This window comes from Musa acuminata, chromosome BXJ2-5 (genome assembly GCF_036884655.1).
Source record: "Musa acuminata AAA Group cultivar baxijiao chromosome BXJ2-5, Cavendish_Baxijiao_AAA, whole genome shotgun sequence".
Classification (NCBI taxonomy): domain Eukaryota; kingdom Viridiplantae; phylum Streptophyta; class Magnoliopsida; order Zingiberales; family Musaceae; genus Musa; species Musa acuminata.
Genome location: NC_088342.1, coordinates 44,462,306 through 44,477,294, shown reverse-complemented (window position 1 = coordinate 44,477,294; position 14,989 = coordinate 44,462,306). Strand labels below are relative to the sequence as shown.

Sequence of the window (14,989 nt, the reverse complement as noted above, 5' to 3'; positions counted from 1 at the left end):
TATATATATGGATTATGAAAGCTTAGAGTTTGGAAGAGAAATCTCAATGTAGAGTGGCATTGAAATCTCCTTTATGAGCTAATCTGACTGGATAATATGGCATTGAGATTTCCATTTGTACCATATACATATTTACAAGGATTAAATGACTGATTTCGTTTCTTTGGTGGATCTGCTGAAACCATAATCTCACTGAAACATCACTTTGATCAAGTGTTGAACCTGTATTCAACTCTTAGTTTGTTTCCTGTGAAGTGATCAGAATGTTCATAGTTCACTGCAACTGGTGGTTTCAAGATTTATTAGGGTGAGAATTCCTTGTAAATTGCACTTCTGCTGTTACAGGCAAAATTGTTCAGACTGATTTCTTTTCTCCTGTGAAGTGATCAGACTGATTTCTTTTCTTTGGTGGATCTGCTGAAACCATAATCTCACTGAAACATCACTATGAATGCTTGAAATCTTTTTATCACCGTCGCTCCATCTGATAGTTTGAGCCTGCATTCAACTCTTAATTTGTTTCCTGTGAAGTGATCAGAATGTTCATAGTTCACTGCAAATGATGGTTTCAAGATTTATTAGGGTGAGAATTCCTTATAAATTGCACTTCTGCTGTCACAGGCAAAATTGTTCATTGTGGTTTGCAGGTCATGAGACTCATGATTTATGACCTATTAAATCACCCATTCCACTGAAGCACTTAATTAATTGGGGATCCATGAGTGAAATGTTGACTTTTTCTCATGATTGAGGGAACTATAAGTCAATGTCTAAAAATAAGGGCTACTGACATTATAAAAAAAAACAAGTCAACGAGAAAATTGCAATCCATTTTAGTCAACTCAGAGGCTGCTAGTAAACTTATTTTTGTGCTGCTGTCACTAATTTTGCACATTGTAATCTCTTATAGGCTTATCACATCTTACACAAGTTCCTGCAAAACCCATCCATGAAGCAACATTGTTCTACATCATTTTACTCCTATTTGAATGCTTGAATAATTTGGAGATCAGACTGGGCTTGAATAATCATCAGCTGAGCCACTCTTGGCCCAGTCCTTCAAATGCATAACCTACTCAAAAACTTCAATATCTACACCAACAGCAGTATAATTATAGTTCAGAATTATATTTAGATCACACTCTGTCTTTATGAAGAATCATTCAGACATAAGTTTGAGGAGGAATGTTTCAGCTGCAATTTCTTGCTCAGGAGATGAACATTGGAGATATTGAGATGTTTCCACAAGTACCAGTGCCAGCAGTATGCTAATCCATTAAAACTTGCAGACTAGAATTATGTTTCTGATTGTGAGGTGTGTTACCAAATGAAAGAAAGCCAGTCATTTCATGTGTGCTTGAAGCTGTTCATTGTTTCATAAGCTTCCAAAATGAGAAGAACTCATCTACTGCCCAGATTGATCAGATCAGGCTCAAGGCGTGGAATTTGGAATAGGACACACATATCTACAGTTAAGAAAAGAAGAGGAGAAATGAAAAAGGAAAACCAAAGGAAAACAGGTCACAATTATTTTGGTTTCAGTCATACTGGAAAAGGATTTTGTATTGGAAAAATTCCATATATATAATCCTTTTTTCTAGAACAGGAAAAGGTACATGATCATTCACAAACACACAATGTGTGAAAAGCCTCCCCAGCTGATAGGATGAACAACAAGAGAGACAGAAACATTGAGCCTAAATTTTACTGATCAAAAGCTTAATTTAGTAACTCATTGAGTTGTTTCCATGGTCCCTCCACTGCTGCTATATCAACATCAGGTTTTATCCCCAATAGAAGGTGAAAGGAACAACTCATTGCTGTCATGATTCATGGACTGACAGGGAGACATGAGAACCCCATGGCTGTGAATTGATCCACAAGGAACAATCACATGCAAAAGCATTGTTTTGGATGATGCATTTGGCTGACATCCTGGATGATTCTGGACCCTATCACTGGACTTAGTGTCATCCTAATGGTGACTGCAATCCCAACTTGAGTCAGTGCTCCCACTGTACCTCTGAAATGAAGGCATGGGATATGACCCGGAGGGCAGTTGCAGCCATTTGTACATGTGTTCTGCTTGCAGAAGAAAGGGATTGTTGTGTATCACTTTCTTGTGTCACTCTCATCAGAGCTGAGTGGTGTGGCTGCACATGATTCACAAATATCAGATCTGAAACATGAGTACATGATTCACAAGCAGATCTGGAAGTGTGTTGCATGGCACATGAACTGTTGATGGAGGAGCTGTTGTTGGTTGTGTTATCAATTAAATAATAATGAACATGAGTAATTAATAAGTCATATTTTGTAGCCATTGATGCGATGAGCTCACGAGAAATTATCCATTTTTGGTGATGGTGTACCCACATGATTTTACCCTTTCGAATCCAGTAAATTTCAAAATATATTTTTGAGGGTAAATGTGATCTGACGAACTTATGAATCATTGGTTCTCATACTCCTCAATCAATATAAAACTAAATGTCCATATTTTATCATCATTGATGCGATAGACTCATAAGGAATTATTCGTTTTGAACGATGAATGTACCGACACGATTTATCAGGTAGAAAACTATTGCTAAAGTTTAGTACAATACTATATTTTTAAATATGTTAAAAGATGTTATATGTTAAAAAGCTAAGCTTATTAGGTTGTAAATCAAACTCAATATTTTAATCTTCAGAAATACAAGACTATTTTTAATTCATCTTTCTCATCTCATACACACAATATCTCCATTCTGCTCACACAATATCTTGCAAAATGAGATATGAAACATGAGAAAATTATGAGTAGATCTAGGAATGATCCCCCAAAGGAATCATTTCACCCTTCTGCTAAAGAGACAACCTACTCGATCAAATTGGTTTTTGGCTGTCTAATATAAGAAGCTAAGCCTCCTTGATGTCCTCCTATGATTTCTCATGCTCAACATACTACAGCATGAAACATGGAGTGGGAGAGGTGAGGATGTAAGGGTGAAGGAGACATCCACCAAAGTCTGCAGCTCAGCAACAACCGGAGGGAGGACAATGGCATGAGCTACTCTGGGATCACCACCATGACAGGTGGTGGTGGTGGTGGAAATGGAGGACCTCTGTGAAATGGACATGCAGAAGGCACACACTGCCGATTGTGTTCATCGCCACTGCCTACCCTTTTCAAAGACGGCTCTCTCTTCGACAGCCTTCCTTCCACCTCTCGAGTTCTCCACCGTCCCATGTGCTGCCCCATGCGGCATGACAACTCCCCATACCTCTTCAACAGTGCAACCCGTTGTCCCCCCCTCTCTCTCCCTCTCTCTCTCTCTCTATCTATGTACTTGATCTGATGTATCAATTGACAATGGCTTGTCTCATCAGATTTCTCGGGGTTTACATATTATTATTTATATTTTGATCCTAATAAAATCATAATTTATATACTTAAAAAGTTTATATTAGAATCTTTATAATTTTAAAAATAAAAATAAATAATCTCATTTATCCTTACATCATCAGTTGTGTTGTCGATTAGTACGTGGAATGTTGAAACTATCATTTTACCGGTAAAATCGTTGAAAACGAAAAGAACGTTAAAATTATCTTTTTGTCTATCACTATCACGTCGATTCAACATATGGTATTATGTGTTATGTTTTTCATCATTGCAGCCAATAACATTAAGACAAATGAGATTATTTTTTTATTTTCAGAACTATAAGGATCTAAGTATAGATAGTAATATGTAATTAGTCTCCACTAAAGAAATGAATGTGACAATGACAAACAATTGATGTTTGTGACAAAGATAATAGTGTTGTGATCCCGAACCTAGTTATCAATTAATTCTGGCTTGGATCAAATTTTTTTTTCTATTTTTTCCTTCCATAATTATTTCATGTGTTGTTGACTTTTGTATTTTGGCCAACCAATTTATTGGAGTTCAGATTTCTAATATAGTCAAATTTTATGGATGCATTCTATAAAATCTCATATTTGAAACTATTTGATTTTAAGGGTCTTAGAAGAATTAGAAATCTTAATATTACTATGTAAGGCTTATGGATTTATGATAAGTGAGGTTGTGGAAGAGATTAATGAACAGAAATTAGGAAAATAGTGATGAATAGAAATTAAAGGTGATGAGTCTATCACTTCTTTCAATCATTTTCTAACACCACCAAAGATAGTCTTTAGACATTGAGATTGATAAATATTTTTAGTTGGGTAATCAACAATACAAAAGCTTAAAACTAAAAAAAAAAAAAATAATATTACTTCTAATTTAGCATTATCACTAACAATTCTGAGTCCCCATCAATAACATGACATCAATCCAAAATAGATAATTGAAAGAAATATTTAAATTTATTATAAAAATTATTGCTTGAATTCAATGGGACCTGATTCAGTCATCCCAGACATCAATTTAGTAAGCTTGGTATGATTCATGCACGGAGGAAGGTGAGCGGCCCACTCCGGTGGTGGTGGATGTGGTGGGACATTCACTGTCCTCCTCTGCCTTCAGCCCTGTCTTGCTGTGGGTGGCCGTACGAGAAGGAGCCATCTACCCACTGACGCGCAATCATTCTCCAAGGGGGCCACCACAAAGCCGAGGCAAGCGAGGCACTCAGAGAAGAAGCAGCGGAAGGGGCACAGCAGAGAGAGAGAGAGAGAGAGAGAGAGAGAGACATGGCCGACAAAATGAAGAACGACGACGGCGATCGGACGGACCGCATGCGCCCTGCCACCGCCGTACGTCTCTTCCTCTTCTTCCCACCCCCCCCCCCCCCCGACGTCGTCTAGTGGTGGCAAAGCAAGCAGTAGCAGTAACCCGTGAAAGGAATAATGAGACGAACTCTTGTACTATTTGTTCGGTAGTGTGTAGTGTGTGTACTGTATACTGTGCAGATATAAGTATGCATGCGGTCTTTGGGTCGGACTCATTTGGTGTCAGTGGGCTTTTCTGAGTCTTAAAATCAATATAATATGTTTTTATATAGGAAAAATATTAATTTATTTCGGTATCGCCGTGGGGGTATGATGGTAAATTCGGATAAAAAAAGGAGAGAGAGAGAGAGAGAGAGCCTGTGATGGTATAAGATGAGATCACAGGGAGGAGTGAAGAGCTCCTTCCTCTCTTTCCTCTCCCGGCGGAGATCCACGGGTGGCATCACCCGCCTGCCCACGGAAGAAGATTCGGGAATCTTCTAGAATATCTCCGGGAAATGCAGGACTTCCAGCCGGTGACCGGCGGCATCTTCGGTGGCGGGGTTGAGCACCGCCGCGTCGTGGGCTACCCGGCGGAGGTGGCGCGGCAGCAGCAGCAGCAGCAGGCGGTGAAGTGCCCGCGTTGCAACTCCGCTAACACCAAGTTCTGCTACTACAACAACTACAACCACTCGCAGCCCCGCCACTTCTGCAAGTCGTGCCGCCGTTACTGGACCATGGGCGGCGTTCTCCGCAACGTCCCCATCGGCGGCGGCTGCCGCAAGTCCAAGCGCCCCCCTTCCTCCTCCTCCTCCTCCTCTAAACCCTCGTCCAGGCCGTCCTCCGATGCGACCGATGAAGACCACCACCACCGCCGCCGCCGCCGCCCCTCCTCCGCCTCCCGATGCAGCAGCGACAGCCCCAGCCTCAGGGCCGTCACCACCGCCACTACCTCGACCCTACTCACCTCCCACATGCCCATCTCCAACAATAACCCTCCCTTCGAACCACTACCAGTGGATCCCCCACCGTGCCCGGCGCCAGACGTCTTCCAAGATCCAGCGGCCGTAAGCTTCACGGATGCGGCCTCGATCCTAGCGTTCAACTTCCCGGACCAGTCGCACCCACAAGAGGAGGCAGCAGCGGCGGCGGCGGCGGCGGAGGTGATCAGGCCAGGGCTCATAGATCAGACGGTACCCTTGGATCCCGGGCCGGGCGGCGGCGATCTCCCGGCGCTGGATTGGCCAGAACCGGCGGACTCTGCACTCTTCGATCTCACCAGCGCCGTCGATCCTGTGGCGTACTGGAATCAGAGCCACTGGTTGGACGCCGACCCCTCCCTCTACCTCCCGTAGTCGATTAATCCACTCATTAACGTTCCTCTTAATAATATATAAATATAATGGAAGTTTTATTTGGGCCCTCTTATACAAGGAAATGGAAATTATTACTATTTTTCCTTTGGAAATTAATTTTTTTGATGAGGCAAATAATAATTTGCATGCTTTTGCTTAACTACGGTAGAAGGGTGGTTGGGAGTTGAGGAAGACAGGTGGCAGGTGACGTCAGCGGATATCTAATTCCGTCTCTTAATCCACCACTTAAACCTAATCACGGGTAAGCCATGGGTTTGGGTTTCGGAAGGACCGCGGTTCGCCACGTCGGCCACCAAGTGCGATGGAATTGACGTGGCGGAGACCACGGACACGGACGGTGAGCCACACCACGTCGTGACGCGACGTGGCCTCCATGGTTTTGCTCGTTTATGTGATGGCATGATCGTGACTGAGGTGATGGGAAAGCGTGATCCAACTCTGCTTGCATGTCATGGGATCCACCAAGCATGACTTCCCCAGTCTCTATTATTGTCAACCATCATCCATTTGGCAACCAAAGAATAGATTCGGATCTTTTATAGGTTCTGTCAATATCTACGACCTATAATGATATCGAGACAAAATAGATTATCATGACAAGCATAACATATAAAAGCCAGAATTAAAATTAATTTTAATGGGAATGTTTTTTTTTTTTTTATTTACTTCCAGTATAACAGTTTATGTAATTTAAATGCATGCAGTTACACTCCATAGCAAGATCTTGAACCCTGAGGTTAAAGAAAGAGAGCTTTGATAATGCCATAACATTCTGTCAATTTCGGAACCTAATTGCTTGTTTGTCGCTATCATAAGGATGGATCGCTATGTCCACATAAAGTTTAATATCCTTACTTGCTACATGAACGAGAGGAACAAACTTCTTACATGAGCTTATAGGCCGATGAAATAGTTCGAAGTTGAAGCTGCTTGAGGATTTAGTCCTTGATCTCATACTCACACGAGTTCAGCTTTGAAAATCTGCACAAAGGATAATTTCGTTCACTTGATTTGAAGATGAGAACTTTCTGATTTCAATCACTTCAAGTTATACAACTTGGAATTCCAAATGGAAAAGAAAGAACACAAGACTGAGGTTTTTATGATTTAGAAAGGGTAAATTGCTTCTGCTGCCACTTACCTGTTTATGTTCTACATAAAATTGGAAGGAACTCCATATCCAAGCTTCCACGTTAGGTTGTTGCGCAGCACCTTCATGTTCATGTACAAGAAAGAGATAGTTTAGAGAGATATCACTATCATGAAAACGATTTAACCTATTTCAGAGTCTTGCTCTTTCCTCTCATAGTTGTTCATGTTGTGTATGTGAGGTGCTCATGCCAATCAGTGCTGATTCTTCAGTAAGAAGTGAGCAGTTAACTCCTACTAACTCAAGAAACATGGGAGATTCCCTCCAGTTGACAGGATTGATTATGATCATCTACTTGAATTTTTGTGGAAATCTTAATGTAGATAAAATAATTGCATGAAAAGGAAACTGTGGTCATGTTGTTTGTGATATAACAACTTATCATATGTAGATCATGCTCGTAAAAGAGTAAGGCAGTAAAGAAGAGGTGGAAATATATAAGAATGATTTTCTCTTTTATGAAATGATATTTTATCTGCTAAATTCCATGCAGTAAGCCTGGAACGTCAGCATATTTCCTGCAAATTACCACTGTAGGGTTGTTCGGAACTATTTCGTAGTTATTCAAAATGATCATATTGACTAACCTTAATCTGGATCCTAAATCTACAGTTTTAGCAAATAAATTGAAAAATAGTGCAGGACACAGTCAAGCGATTAAGGCATTGGGACAAAGTAATGAAGATACTAAAGTCAGACCTTTTGTATCTTTTCCCAGATCCGCATGGGCAGAGAGCATTCCTACTTATTTGCCCACTCTTCGCCAAATTAGACCTCCCGAGATCCAACGGTGTTGATCCCATTAGCTTTTGAACCTATAAAAACAATGGATTAAGATTTTACAGATCATGCCACTTCATTTGAAACAATAAAAATATATACTAAGGAAAGTCCCTAGAATGATCATTCCATGTATGCTGATCTAAAAATTTCAATAAAACATATTTCCTATCAGATCTTCAACGACTATAGCTTAGCACATTTAGCTCATATTTTCACCGAAGTCATAAAACCAAAAAACCTCCAAAGTAGTCACACATAAAATAAGTATAATAATAGCAATTAACATAAAAATAGAGAAATGCTATTAGCCTTTATCTTGTTTGGACATATCTAGATAACTGGAGATTGAGGTTTTCATTCTGAACCAACGATTGAGCATGGAGGGTAAACAGATTTTGCATATGCTGTTATGGCAATGTGAGTTAAATTCATGTAGTAAAAGTGGAAACAAGACTTGATATCAAGATGGAATCACAAGTGACGCCAAATTGAAATCACAAGGCCAATGCTATCTGTGACAATACTTAATGCAGGCGATGAAGTTTACAGTATCTTTTGTCTTTTCCTTTTCTTGATAAAAGTAGCAGGTGCTTGCACTGTGCAAACATGGGGGACCCTGAGTTGGTCTAAAGAGTGCTAACCTACAAGGTCAACTCAACACAAGGCACAGAACATCAGAAGCATATGATCATGCATCTAAGTTATTTCCCGCACAATTGTGACTCACATATGTCTCATGACGAAATAAAATTCACAAAATAACACAAAATCTCACCAAAATATTGGCTATTGCTTTAAAAAGAAAGACATTAGGGGCATGAACTTCACTTTGCAAAAAATGACAGCAACTATCTTTGATTATCATATCATGATGCACCTTAAGCTCATAGTGGACAACATATAAATTCAAAGTAAGTCTTTGCTTCTTTGTATGCAAAATCATTCTGATAGCTGTCAGTTAACATTACTCTTCTTATAAAATTCCAAAAAATCAGTACAAAGGTATGTACCTCACCAAAGGTCTTTGGCATGGGTTTCCCTTCTTCTTTTAACTTATCCAACTTCTTTTGTGCTTCTTTGGCCCATTGGTACTTTGCTAATATATGTTCAACATCAGCTATTGTACAGTTACAGTGCTTTGCCGCATCCTGTTTGTGGCTGTTTTGGAGATTCTACAGGAGAAAACAAACATCATATGAAAAGTAAGGCCATGCAAAAATTTTAGGCATCAGATCAAGCTGCATATGCCAAATTCATAAATTGAACTCAAATTTCCACAAAAGAGGGCACTGCTTGTCATCATATTATTGACTTTGAAGTAATTGGACGGCAACAAGAATTTATAAGCACATATTAGGTATAACGAATGTGCATGAAAATATCAAAACAAAATTCTCAACGTGGAAAAGCAAGAAGCAAAGGATAAGGATACACATGAACTGAGACTCAGATGATCACCCATATTTTATCGTAAATTAAGGTGCTAGCTAGTTTATTCTGTAACTATCACCTACAAAGCATGCCATGTTAGTGATGAATCATCAAGGTAGATGCATTTGTAATATGTTGCAGCCATACATTTGGAAACGGCCAACTGTGCCACAAAAACCTTGTAATAATGTGATTCACTCCACAAGGTTACCCTTTTTTTAGGAAACCATTTTGTTACAGGTTTCAAACTCACTACCTTAGCCTGTAATCAAATTTTTTAAATGTTTTGGTCAAGCTTTGAACTCATAGTCCTGTCACAATGGGGTAGATGTCAGTGCATCCTGAAATTGCTTAAAATGCCAGGTTAGGTTGCTCTTTGTAGAATCCTAACCATGCCAACCTCATGTATGTTATAAAGCAGCCTACTCCAGAAATTGAACGGAAGTAATTCACCAAAGAATTATAATGACACTAATTTGGCCAGCACAAAATTTCAGCACACCAGTGTTCTCAGGGGTAGATAAAAATATGACATTCCAAACATTAAAAAAAGTTGTAATAATTATTTCCTAAGAACACAAAATCCAAAAACCTTTATGCACCACACTTTGGTATAGTACTGAAACTATTCATCTCTGAAATGTCTCTATCAGATTGGAAGATAATCAATTTGACAAACATATTACACTAAGTAAAAAATCTACACTGTTGTGCATAAAATTGTTCAACCTCACTCACCACGAAACACTAAACATTAAACTTTGAGCTAATGCATTCAAGTATGACCACTATCTAGCGTACTGGAACCTGCAGAGCTTTTCTTACTTCAAAATCCACAAGTCCTCAACTTCCCTGACTCAAAAGCATCATAGAACAAGGAAAAGAATATCCACAAAATTATTCTTCATTCGGAAACTGGTGCGCAAAAAAAAGGAAAACGAAAGACTCCACCATGAGCGACCAAATCAAACCTCTCCGGAGGGGTCGATGGCCCCAAGGTACTCCAGGATGGCGGAGTGCTTCTTAAAAGCGTCAGAAACGGTGGTCGCGCTGCAGCGGCCCACCTCAAACTTCTTGAACGAGCCCAGTCTCCTCGCCTTGTCCATTTGATCAGCGAAATCTACAGAAATAAAATCAACCAACACAATCTAACACGGGAAAGAAGAGGGATCAGGAACAAAAACGTAGCCTTTGTTCCTAACCGGTGAGGGAGAAGGAAGGCTTGGAGGCGGAGGAGTCGGAGGAGGGTTTCCCGGTGAAGACGCCCTTGATCTTGTCGAACCACCCGACGCTCTGGAGGCGGGCGGCGGAGGTCGCTATGGATCGGGCGGCGAGGCGAGCGGCAAAGCAACGGAGAATGGCTTCAGATTGTCTCGCCGTCGTCATTTCGGGTTTGGAAAACCGAAGCGGGGATAGGGCGAGTTCATACACAGTGGGTTTAGTAGCGTTTCGTAGCTTAGTTGGGGCCCACTCGTCTTCCAATTATCAAAGAGGTAATTCAGTGGGTAGAGATTGAAAATATTGCTCTCTATGTAATTTCTTGCGTCAAATGCCAATTTTGCCCCCCTCTACTCCGTTAACACTATCCTCCCCGTCCCAGCGCACGATGGACCAACGCCCGGCCTCCTTCAAACCCTAGCTGTCGCCTCCACTGATGGCTTTACCCACCGGGATCCGCAGCAACTCCTTCCATTACGAGCCGCAGACTCTCTCCAAGATCCCCAACCCCAGCCCTGTCGCAGGTGCCGTCTCCTAACCCCACGCTGCCGCCTCTCCCTGTTTTCCGAGTCCTAACCCTAGTAGGATGAGAGGAAGAAAACCGAGGTATGCGTCTCCATATCTATTAGGATGTGCGTGCAGGGAGATTGGTTAGAACATGAAACGGTTGTTGAAGAAAACAAGTTCTTAGTAAGACCAATCGTCTACCACAGGTATGCATTCAAAATTTGTCTTCTTTGAACACTATAGCTACACATTAGATGGCATTGCAGTAATCTTTGCTACTTGGAAGTGAATTGCTTGAGAACAATTAGATTAAAGAAGTTGATCTTAGATTCCAAAATGGCATTTTTTTTAGTTTTAGTTACTATTAGGAGTGTGTAAAGTACAAGGATTTTACCAACATCGTTGTGTTCTAATGAAATAAGACCATCCTATTGCAATCATCTCTTCTCTCCCTCCCTCTACCCCATAAGAACCATCCTATTTCACTTATTGCAGCAATGAATCTCAAGTCATCTGAGAAAAAATTCCATTTTGAAGTACACCTCACTGTTCATGTTTGCATCAGACTAAAAAAAAGTTTTGTGACATTCCATGAACTTAATCTGAGAAAACCTAGTTTGAAAGTTATCCATCTCTTCTTAGGTAGGAGAAGTGCAAAGAAAGAAAAAGAGAGTCAGTTGATGAGAAAAATATAGATTTCACTTGCAAGGCATCATTTATATCATCAATCCTATCTTTCACTTGGAGGGACAATGAACTCATCCCAGCTTCTCACTCACAAGCCCTTCAATTGATCCAATCAAAGCAAGCAAGCTCACGAGCAAGCATCCAGCACTGAAGACCCTTAGAACCATCCATTTCTTTGTCCAACGTCCTATCTTCTTCTGTGCAAAGTACATCTCCACGGGGAAGTAGATGGCCAGGGGCCAGAAGTTGAGGGATCCCAACACTCCCAGGACCTGGTTGAAGTAGGGAAAGACCATGGCAAGCCCTGTGGTAGTTGCGACATAAGCTGTTCTAAAGCACAGCCTGAATAGATTCAATCTGTATGGTGGTAAGAATGGCAACTGGATCATGTAGAACTCGTTGACAAATCTGCTGTTAGGAAACTTCCCTGCAACCCATCTGTCTGCAAAGGAGAACACTGGCTGGCTGTAGACCTAACAAATCAAATCCAGAAACTTCACTGTCAGATGTTATCATTATTGCAAGCATAGAGAGGCAAGTAGAAGGATTCACCTGATAGCCTCCCACTAGATGGAGGACAATACAAGCGTTGGCGAAATCGATAAGCCAGTATGGTTCGTAGAAGCCGAACCCTGTCAAGAGGTTTCCTGGCGTGCCATCTCCGAAGGCAGCGTAGCCGAAGCACCCGCAGCAGAGGTAGAAGAAGGTGGTGATGAAGATGGAGATCATTGAAGCTTTCTTCATCGTCTGGTTCTCTGGTGGTGGCGACCTCAGTGTGTCCTTTGAACATGATGAATTGGCTTCAGTTCTCTCAAGTTCAAAAGTGTTTGATACAATGGCACAATGACTCAGCAAACAAGAAACACATGATCAAGTTAGAGATGTGTTGTCACCTCTATTTCTAAGAGAATCAAGGAGTATGGGTAGGCAAATGCTATGTCTCCCAGTGCTTCAGAAACTCGCCAGACTTTCTGTGCCCTGGATCTCATGTGGATGCCTCCAACTCCCCCCCCTTTATTGTTCCATTTCCTGTAGACCACATCATACAGAAATCACAGTTATCAGTAGACAAGGATTAGCAAGCATGTGGATGAATCACTATGCACTGAATCTTTTGCTTGTGAGATGTGATAAAAACTATGTTTTGTTTTTTCTGCTAATTAGGACTGGTGAAATGCATAGTGGCCTGTAATTACTCAGATAAATGACATGAACAATGGAGCTCTTTTTTCTCAATGCATGACATCAGAGTTCATTCATGTTATGAATAGAAATGAATCTTGGTTCCTTTCCCTAGTGTTTGATAACAAATTAGATAGTCTTTGTTTGGTTTTAGTGACTTTTTTTCCGCCTGAAAAATATTAGTATAATGATGGTGTATCTGATTGACTTACCTGAAGTTTGGGTTTGTAGCCTCATCCTCAAATTTTTACATTATATTAATTTGTTAGTGATGTATCTTCTAGATTACATTTTGAAACATCATCCTAGAAATATCGTCATTGAGTCAAAATCCGTCTTGTCCATCTGTTTTTTGCACACAAAAAAGTAAATAAATATCTGATTTTAGTTTGGCTATGTCTAATCACAATGCAAATGTTTGATTCTATGATCTAGAATTTGTTCTCAGAGCAAAACAGATCACTCATGAAATGATCAGCTGGTGAGATGGAAGCACACGATACCAATCACTTTTGCAACGCCAAGAGCAAATCCAATGGAGGAGTAGGCGAAGGACATGATAGCTGCAAGAACAGAGAGCCATGCCATGTCATGGAAATCTGGAATCTGGGAGAACACTATCTGAACAACCCCAAACATCAGCATGTAGAAGCTATCTCCATACGAGCACGGAGCTCTGCGTCCCTCTCTATGGTAACAGTCTGACCTCTGAATCGCCCTGCACACACACACACACACACACATCAAAGCATAACAGATTGAGACTACCGCAACACTGCAAGTTCATCATACTGTAGCAGTGTCTGTGGATGCACCTCATGCTGATCGAAGTAGTGATAGTGTACGCTATCCCAGTTCCATACATGCTAAAGTACTGCAGGAACCCACAAATCCATGTCTGCTTCTCACCTGCACCACGAGCAAATCGTCGAACACTGGGTTCCACGGAAGGAGTTTGGCTATGGGAGACTACCTAGAGTGACTCTGACAGCATCCATGTAAGAGTAGTTTCTGGTTCCTGTGACAGGGTGGGGCGACCTGTAGCAGTCCGAGAGGAGGAAGGCGGAGACGAAGGTGACGATGGCGAAGCAGAGCATGGACACAGGGCCGGCGATCCAACCCAGCTGGGCAGTGCTCCATGCGAGGGAGAGCACGCCGGAGCCGATGACGGCCGTTATGATGTGCGCGACGCAGGTCCATATCGTCCCTGATCCAGTCGTCTCGCCATAGTCGGATCGAGATCAGAAAACAAGGATTTCGATTACGGAAGCAGGTAAAAAGGAAATGGAAGGTTCAGGTTACCGGTTCTTCTCTGGTGGCCGTCGTCGTCGCAGGAAGCAGCAGCTGCTATTTCGAGGGACTCTTCGACTGCCATTGCTAAGCGCAGTTGAGGCTGTGACAGCTCTGGCGGCGCAGACGCGAGGCCGAGGGAGATTGGCTTGCCAAAGATGGTTACAAAGAGTGTCATGTGCAAGCTTTAATGACTTAATTATATCGTTCATTGATGTTGAAATACCAACCATTGTTATATATATATATATATATATATATATATATATATATATATATATATATGACATATTATTTATGATGTGGACCAGATATGATCTTTGGAAGTTTCTACGCATTAATTGGCATGTCTTATGCACATATATGCTGGCATGAATTTTAATATTTATGGTCCTGTAAAGATGTTTTGGATATCGACAATTGGATAGGTACAAATCTAATGTGTTGCCCTAACAACATACAGTATACCTGTTGGCGTAAACAACTTTAAGCCGTGATCTCGGGACCGACTCGACTTGGTTCGGGTCCGGATGATGAGGGATTTTCTTGGGATAATCCTTGAGACTGTTGAAGTGGTCGATTGCGGTGGTCCGAACGGGACAGGTTACCGTTTCCTTCGGGAGGGGCTCCTCGCTTAGGCATTTAGTGTGAGGCCTCCGTC

The 14,989-nt window shown here is 41.4% G+C and overlaps 2 protein-coding genes, 1 long non-coding RNA gene and 1 pseudogene across 4 annotated transcripts; 2 read left to right on the top strand and 2 right to left on the bottom strand.

Annotated features, from left to right (window-relative positions):
• Nucleotides 1-5,087: 5,087 nt before the first annotated feature.
• LOC103985379 (dof zinc finger protein 4-like) lies at nucleotides 5,088-6,172 on the top strand. The gene has a single exon (XM_009403052.3). It carries the CDS (start codon nucleotides 5,223-5,225, stop codon nucleotides 6,057-6,059), a length of 837 nt encoding a protein of 278 aa, XP_009401327.1. The 5' UTR covers nucleotides 5,088-5,222; the 3' UTR covers nucleotides 6,060-6,172.
• Nucleotides 6,173-6,817: 645 nt separating this feature from the next.
• Nucleotides 6,818-11,066, bottom strand: LOC135612944 (uncharacterized). 2 transcript variants are annotated; one of them, XM_065109790.1, is made up of 6 exons: nucleotides 10,647-11,011; nucleotides 10,416-10,564; nucleotides 9,024-9,185; nucleotides 7,930-8,045; nucleotides 7,222-7,292; nucleotides 6,818-7,061 (listed from the first exon to the last, which is right to left on the bottom strand). In XM_065109790.1, exons 1-5 carry the CDS (start codon nucleotides 10,828-10,830, stop codon nucleotides 7,274-7,276), a joined length of 630 nt encoding a protein of 209 aa, XP_064965862.1. In that variant the 5' UTR covers nucleotides 10,831-11,011; the 3' UTR covers nucleotides 6,818-7,061; nucleotides 7,222-7,273. The 2 variants fall into 2 exon arrangements, with proteins under 2 accessions (XP_064965862.1, XP_064965863.1); XM_065109791.1 differs by lacking the exons at nucleotides 6,818-7,061; nucleotides 7,222-7,292 and having other exon boundaries at nucleotides 9,029-9,185; nucleotides 10,647-11,066.
• On the top strand, nucleotides 11,066-14,234 carry LOC103985383 (uncharacterized). The gene is made up of 3 exons (XR_671719.3): nucleotides 11,066-11,375; nucleotides 13,474-13,731; nucleotides 14,066-14,234. It is a non-coding gene; the product is annotated as an uncharacterized LOC103985383 (long non-coding RNA).
• LOC135612943 (probable amino acid permease 7) lies at nucleotides 11,737-14,521 on the bottom strand (annotated as a pseudogene).
• Between the last annotated feature and the right edge of the window lie 468 nt (nucleotides 14,522-14,989).

What these genes read in the sequence shown, in the direction of transcription:
- LOC135612944 (XM_065109790.1), bottom strand. Translation starts at nt 10,830, where the DNA reads ATGACGACGGCGAGACAATCTGAAGCCATTCTCCGTTGCTTTGCCGCT. An exon ending in CCATCGACCCCTCCGGAGAG is followed by an intron (nt 9,186 to 10,415) that starts GTTTGATTTGGT and finishes TTTCTCCTGTAG; the next exon opens with AATCTCCAAAACAGCCACAA. An exon ending in TGCCAAAGACCTTTGGTGAG is followed by an intron (nt 8,046 to 9,023) that starts GTACATACCTTT and finishes TTGTTTTTATAG; the next exon opens with GTTCAAAAGCTAATGGGATC.
- LOC103985379 (XM_009403052.3), top strand. Translation starts at nt 5,223, where the DNA reads ATGCAGGACTTCCAGCCGGTGACCGGCGGCATCTTCGGTGGCGGGGTT.